Source organism: Macrobrachium rosenbergii, chromosome 48, assembly GCF_040412425.1.
Source record: "Macrobrachium rosenbergii isolate ZJJX-2024 chromosome 48, ASM4041242v1, whole genome shotgun sequence".
In the NCBI taxonomy this organism is placed as follows: Eukaryota; Metazoa; Arthropoda; class Malacostraca; order Decapoda; family Palaemonidae; genus Macrobrachium; species Macrobrachium rosenbergii.
Genome location: NC_089788.1, coordinates 46,003,542 through 46,011,622, shown reverse-complemented (window position 1 = coordinate 46,011,622; position 8,081 = coordinate 46,003,542). Strand labels below are relative to the sequence as shown.

The 8,081-nt window shown below is 40.1% G+C and overlaps 1 protein-coding gene across 1 annotated transcript; it reads left to right on the top strand.

Moving 5' to 3' along the window:
• Nucleotides 1-4,898: 4,898 nt before the first annotated feature.
• Nucleotides 4,899-5,384, top strand: LOC136831077 (uncharacterized). The gene has a single exon (XM_067091024.1). The coding sequence runs from the start codon at nt 4,899-4,901 to the stop codon at nt 5,382-5,384; it is 486 nt and encodes a 161-aa protein (XP_066947125.1).
• The last annotated feature ends 2,697 nt before the right edge of the window (nt 5,385-8,081 follow it).

Genomic DNA, 8,081 nt, shown 5'->3' with positions numbered 1-8,081 from the left:
AGAGGCCTGGTTTTTCAGAGCGGAGACCATCTTCATATTCAAGAAGATCCTGGCATCATCACTCAAAGCCAATACTGTCCTCGAGTTCCTGCAGGACGACGTCTTTGAACAAATCATAGAATGGCTAACTGAACAACAGATCCCTGTCACATACGAGATGTTGAAAGCACAACTAAGGTCGTCCTTCAGCATACCCCCTGCCCTCAAAGCTAGTAAATTCCTAGACAGTGTAGGATCAGCAATAGGGGACAGACGGCCATCACATTTCAGCAAACAACTACGATGGATAATAACGATCCTCGCCACAGACGATCGACCAGAAACTACACTAAACCTCATGGGAGAGGTCCTCCTGATGAAATTACCATGCCAAACAGTTGCCGCAATACCATCCATCATACCCCTTGACGAATTCCTGAGAATGGTGGATGCAGATCATCTGGCATGAACATCATCAGAACCCACTCAGCCACCTGTAGCAGCAGCCGACCCACAACCACAGCAGCAAAGCGACACAGAACTGGACAGCAAGACAGAGGGGCCCTGCCACTACCATGCACCATTTCTGAAACTACCGGAAGGAGAACAAACATAAGCACAGGACCAAAAAAGAAGAACGTCTGAAGGGCCTACGTTTCTTCCATTGGAGATTTGGGAGTGAGGCCCAAAAATGCGAGAACAGCTGCCTGCTATCAAAAAAACATGCAAGAGGGCTGCAGCAGCAGCCTAAGCAACTAACCATAAGCAACGGGCAGACTGGTTGCCTTGTAAAGGGGAACGAGTCTACCTTTCACTGTGTTTCCTCCAGGTACAAGTGAAAACACTCTATGCGGTTTACTTCACAGATGACATGTGCAATTCACAATTCCTCATCGACACAGGCACATGTAAGTCATTCATTCCAGCCAACCCACATCAACGCCTCAACCCCACCCCTAGCACTCTCAAGGTGTCTACTGCCAGCAGTGCCCAGCTTAAAATGTATGGAAAAGAACTATGAAATTATTAAACGGAAAACCATACAGTTGGACACTCATCACAGAAGAAGTCACAATTACATTACTAGGAGCAGATTTACTGCAAGCCCCCGACATACTGGTAGATGTAGCAAGACAGCAGCTAATTCAGAGAGACTGCCCTTTAGCACCCATCACTCCAAGAACAACAGCAAACCCCTCATCGGGACCAGAGATCTGTTGCCTCCTTCAGGAATTTCCAGAAGTATTCAAAGATGTCCTCCAGCATGACCTAATGAGCCCTGCAAAACACCACATCAAGCATCATATCATCAGTGAGGGCCACCCCAGTCCATGCACGCTTCATATGTTTGGCCCTGGACAAATTAGCCTACACCAAACAAGCATTCAACTGCATGGAACAGGTAGGAATCTGCCAGAAAGCTTCCAGCCTGTGGGCATCTCCACTCCATATAGTACCTAAAGCAGATGGTACATGGTAGCCCTGCGGTGACTACCAACGACTGAATGTCAGAACAATACCAGACAGTTACCCTCTGCCTAACATCGCCAACATAACAAACCAGCTAGAAGGTGCCATTTTACTGTATTCACAAAAATTTACCTGCTGAAGGGTTACTACCAAGTCCTGGTAGCAAAGGAAGATACAGAAAAAACAGCTATCATAAACCCCTCTGGGACATAAACCTTTAACTACAGCTGTTTCGGTCTGCAAAATGCTGGGACGACCTTTCAACGTCATGGATGAGATATTGGGAGAAATGCCCTGCTGCATTGTTTACATCAACAATATCCTGATATTCAGCCTGAACTATAAACAGCACATAAAAGACATAAGGCAAGTGCTGGAGAAACTTAAAGAAAATGGGCTAGTAGTGCAGGTAGATAGATTTGAATGGGCAAAAACTACAGTAGAATTTCTTGGCCATCATATAAGCCATGAAGGAGTCAAACCCCTCAAACGAAGGTACAAGCTATCACAGGTTTCCCAAGACCAGACACCATCAAAGCAATCCAAGAATTTGCTGGCATGATCAAGTATTACCACTGATTCATACCCAACCTAGCAGAAATCATGTCCCCTTTACATGAATGCTTAAAGGGAAAACCAAAATCTTTAGGTTGGACTGACAAACAAGAGACGGCTTTTCAGTTAACAAAAATAAGCCGAGTTCTGCGGCAACAGTAATGTATCCTCAGATTCACAGGTCCCTAACCCTAACAACTGATGCAAGTAACACAGCGGTGGGCACAGCACTCGAGTGGAACACTGACGAGGGTCATTGATCTTTGCCATTCTTTAGCAAAAAGCTATCTCCAGCGGAACAGTAACACTCCATGTTCGAAAGAGAGTTGCTGAAAGTCCACCGCACTATTCAGCATTTCCAACACATGCCCAAGGGACTTCAGTTTGTGGTGCAGATGGGCGATCAACCCTTAGTCCATGCCTTCACCAAAAACAAAGACCACTTGTCGACTCGGCAGCAGCATCTCCTGTTTGCAATATTTGAGTTCTCCTGCACCATCATATACCTGAGGGGCTATTCCGACAACATAGCAGATGCCCTTTCCAGAAATTTCATCAACGCCATCCAGATTGGGATATCATATCCCAAGACCATAGCATCCAAGAAGGATGATATGGACCTTCAGTGACTCCAGCAGGAAAATCCCACCTCACATGGAGAGATTTCACCATAGACGACGGCGAGATGACCATCGCCTGTGAAACAAGTACCAGATGCTCTTGGCCCTACTTGCCATTAGCCATAAGGAGTAAGGCTTTCAGTGTCACCCATGACCTGACACTTCCATCTGGCCATTTCACCACCTGTATCCTGTTGGAACTACACATCTGGTGGGAATGAAGTCAGACATCAAGAAATGGGTTTGAGATAATTCGATTCAATGGAGTGACGACTCGCCCACATTAACGTTGACATTGTATTACCCCTACCCCACTCTGAGGGGTACAGATACCTCTTCACAATCATCGACCATAATGCCCCCTTAAACGCCTACTGGACGTAAAATACGTCGACTAAATTGTCTGTTAGATTTGCCAAGTGGAGCGCATTACGTCGACTGCAAAAAATTTCAACCTTTGGTCAACTTTGACTCGACTGAAATGGTCGAAAAACGCAATTGTAGCTAAAACTCTTACATTCTAGTAATATTCAATCATTTACATCATTTTGCAACAAATTGGAAGTCTCTAGCACAATATTTAGATTTATGGTGAATTTTGAAAAAACTTTTTCATACGTCCGCGGTAACTCATTGAAAATTTCAGAAATTCTTTTTGTCATTTTGTCGTAATTTTTGCACTGTTTTATATTAGCCGTTACGTAAAGTTTTTATATATGAAAATGTGCGCAATTTCATGTAAATACAACAAAATACAATCCATAGTTTGTAGCTGTTATCAGTTTGGAAATAGTTTCATATAAATCTCGATAACTGCCAAAATTTCAACCTTTGGTCAACTTTTGACTCGACCGAAATGGTCAAAAGACGCGTTTGCAAGCTAAAACTCTTACATTCTAGTAATAATCAATCATTTTACCTTCATTTTGCAACAAATTAGAAGTCTCTAGCACAATATTTCGATTTATGATGAATTTTTAAAAAACTTTTCCTTACGTCCGTGCAGAAATTCTTTCGTCACGTTGTCGTAATGTTTGCACCGTTTATATTAGTCGTTACATAAGTTTTATATGTGAAATGTGCACAATTTCATGTAAGATACAACAGAAAATAAATCATGGTTGTAGCTTTTATCAGTTTTGAAAATATTTTCATATAAATCACGATAACTGCCAAATTTCAACCTTCGGTCAACTTTAACTCGACCAAAATGGTAAAAAGCAATTATAAGCTAAAAATCTTACATTCTCTTAATATTCAATCATGTACCTTCATTTTGCAACAAACTGGAAGTCTCTAGCACAATATTTCGATTTATGGTGAATTTCTGAAAAAAAAAACTTTTTCCTTACGTCTGCGCGCGGTAACTCAGCCGAACATCTCAGAAATTCTTTCGTCACGTTGTCGTAATGTTTGCATCGTTTTACATTAGTCGTTACATAAACTTTTACATATGAAAATGTGCACAATTTCATGTAGAATACAACGGAAAATAATTCATAGTTGTAGCTTTTATCAGTTTTGAAATATTTTCATATAAATTACGATAAATAGAAAGATTCGACCTTCGGTCGCTTTAACTCGACCGAAATGGTCGAAAAATGCAATTTAAGCTAAAACACTTACATTCTAGTAATACTCAATCATTTAGCTTCATTTTGCAACAAATGGGAAGTCTCTAGCACAATATTTCGATTTATGGTGAATTTTGAAAGAAAACATTGTTTTACGTCCACGCGTTACGGATTCGCATCATATTGTGATAATATTTTCTCTGTTGCTTTGATCGTTTTACAATTTGTTATATACCAAAATCATCGCAATTTAGTTTACAATAAAAAGAAAAAAAATAATCCGTTGCTTTAACCGTTTTGCTCACAGCGCGATTTGTATAAAAATTATATATGAAATTTTTTTGCACTGTCATATATTTCAATATTTATATATGATAATGATATTTTTCATTTCTAATGGTTGTATACTAAATTTCAGGCAATGACAAAAAAAGAGCCAAAGAACTCTTAATCTTAAAAACTAAGCGTGCTGTGATTTAAAAAAAAAAACATTTTTCTGCTTTGGCGTTAACTCCCGAACGCCGCCGGCATACGGGAGACGTTTTTGTAAATAGAGGCTCGGCGTTTAAGGGATACCAGATGGCCTGACGCAGTACCTGTCAAACCGCAGACAGTAAAAAGTTGAGCACAGGCTTTAGTAAACTGGGTCAGTTGGCAAGGAGTCCCTCAGTACATCACCTGTGATGTGGGGGCTAGCTTCATGTCTGCCCTTTGGAGCTCCCTAGCCACCAGCCTTGGGACAAAAATAAAACACATGGCAGCATACAACCCAGAAGCAAATGGTATGATAGAGCAGTTCCACTGCCCCTTGAAAGCAGTGCTCAAGACCAAATGTCAAGACAGGAGGTGGAGAAAAGAATTGCCGTGGATTCTATTAGGACTGAGAACAGTCCCACATGCAGCATTCAGCACTTCACCGGTGGAAGCACTCTACAGACAGTCAATAGCAATAAAAGCAGACGTCTTCCAAAAGACAACAGGGCCAACCACCCCAACTGATGTCTGTAGAGCATTAAACAAATCATGCCAGAAAAAAGAATGGGCGGAAATAAAATACGTGTTTATCAGAACGGATCCACACTGGCACCACCTCTCCCCCTTCTACTCTGGACCTCACCAAATCCTGCAGCCAGAGACAAGTGCTAACAGATGTCAGTGGACGAGAGAACTACCCAGGTCTCAATAGACAGGCTGAAACAGGCATACATCCCAGATGACAGCACATTTGCATGAGTCTCTTTTCCTGTGGGAGTACTGTAGGCTCCACACATCCTCCGTCCAAAATAACACGCTTTACCTACTGCAGACCAGCACGTTTCCCCAGAAAATGCAAATCAAAGACAGACAGATGAAGCAGGGATTTTCATGTATTCTCATGAACTTCCAGCATATCATTTGTAAAATTAAACCATCTGTAAATGTAAAACGCTTCATGCTTTCGAACCATATGTAACGGAAAATTCTCCTTATATTGTACAATATCTTACCCATCCTGTCTCTACAGTATATATAAATATGTATCTACAATATATATGAATATGTATGTATGTATACAGTATATATATATATATATATATGTATATATATATATATATATATATATATATATATATATATATATATATATATATATATATATATATATATATATATATATATATATATATATATATATATATATATATATATATATATATATATATATATATATATATATATATATATATATATATATATATATATATATATATATATATATATATATATATATATATATATATATATATATATATATATATATATCTATATATATATATATATATATATCTATATATATATATATATATATATATATATATATATATATATATATATATATATATATATATATATATATATATATGTGTGTGTGTGTGTGTTGTGTGTGTGTGTGTGTGTGTGTATCTATCTCATCTATATAATCCACATCGGAGGGCACTATAGTAGGCAGGAGAGACAGGGCATAAGGAACACATATAGAACCAGTACATACATTTATACGTCTACGCGTTTCTTGATTCCCGTGGTCACATCATCAAGGCATCATCTACAGTTACTTTTAACTATTTTGCTGAATGTCCTTTTTAATTTATAACTGTAGATGATGTCCTGATGATGTGACCACGGGTCAAGAAACGCGAGACAAATAAATGTATGTACTGGTTCTGTATGTGTTCTGCGCCCTTTTCCTGTCTATATATATATATATATATATATATATATATATATATATATATATATATATATATATATAGAAATCATCAACACACAATCACGTGTGGAACAGAAATGAATTTCTGACTCACGTCCAGATCACCCAGGTCTCAGGTGGAAAGCAGGGCGTTATCCACTGGGCCATACAAGTCTAAAAAGCTGGAACCTGAGAGCAACTGCACCCATGGGAATTACCTGGGCAAGCTAACTGCTTGCATACCAGTGATTTTCCCCAACTTCCCGACTCAGCAATGACCCAATAGACAACATTTCATTCGAATTATCCCTTCTGAGTGAATAAGATAGAAATCATCAACACACAATCACGTGTGGAACAGAAATAAATTTCTGACTCACGTCGGGATCGAACCCAGGTCTCTCAGGTGGAAAGCAAGGGCGTTATCCACTGGGCCATACAAGTCTAAAAGAAGTTGGAACCTGAGCAACTGCACCCAAGGAATTACCTGGGCAAGCTAACTGCTTGCATACCAGTGGAGTTTTCCCCAACTTCCCGACTCAGCAATGACCCAATAGACAACATTTCATTTCTATTATCCCTTCTGATTGTGAATAAGATAGAAATCATCAACACACAATCACGTGTGGAACAGAAATAAATTTCTGACTCACGTCGAGGATCAGACCCAGGTCTCTGGTGGAAAGCAAGGGTGTTATCCACTGGGCCATACAAGTCTAAAGAGTTGGAACCTGATAGCAACTGCACCCAGGTTACCTGGGCAGCTAACTGCTTGCATACCAGCGAAGTTTTCCCCAACCTCCCGACTCAGCAATGACCCAATAGACAACATTTCATTCTGATTATCACACATGAGTGAATAAGATGAAATCATCAACACACAATCACGTGTGGAACAGAAATAAATTTCTGACTCACGTCGGGATCGAACCAGGTCTCTCAGGTGGAAAGCAAGGGCGTTAGTTAGCTTGCCCAGGTAATTCCTTGGGTGCAGTTGCTCTCAGGTTCCAACTGCTTTTAGACTTGTATGGCCCAGCGGATAACGCCCTTGCTTTCCACCTGAGAGACCTGGGTTCGATTCGACGTGAGTCAGAAATTTATTTCTGTTCCACACGTGATTGTGTGTTGATGATTTCTATCTTATTCACTCAGAAGGGATAATTCGAATGAAATGTTGTCTATTGGGTCATTGCTGAGTTGGGAAGTTGGGGAAAACTGGCTGGTATGCAAGCAGTTAGCTTGCCCAGGTAATTCCTTGGGTGCAGTTGCTATCAGGTTCCCAACTTCTTTTAGACTTGTATGGCCCAGTGGATAACGCTCTTGCTTTCCACCTGAGAGACCTGGGTTCGATCCCGGCGTGAGTCAAGAAATTTATTTCTGTTCCCACGTGATTGTGTGTTGATGATTTCTATCTTATTCACTCCAGAAGGGATAATTCGAATGAAATGTTGTCTATTAGGTCATTGCTGAGTTCGGAAGTTGGGGAAAACTCGCTGTATGCAAGCAGTTAAGCTTGCCCAGGTAATTCCTTGGGTGCAGTTGCTCTCAGGTTCCCAACTTCTTTTAGACTTGTATGGCCCAGTGGATAATGCCCTTGCTTTCCACCTGAGAGACCTGGGTTCGATCCGACGTGAGTCAGAAATTTATTTCTGT

Excerpts from the sequence above, each read along its gene's own strand:
- LOC136831077 (XM_067091024.1), top strand. The coding sequence starts at position 4,899 with ATGTCTGCCCTTTGGAGCTCCCTAGCCACCAGCCTTGGGACAAAAATA.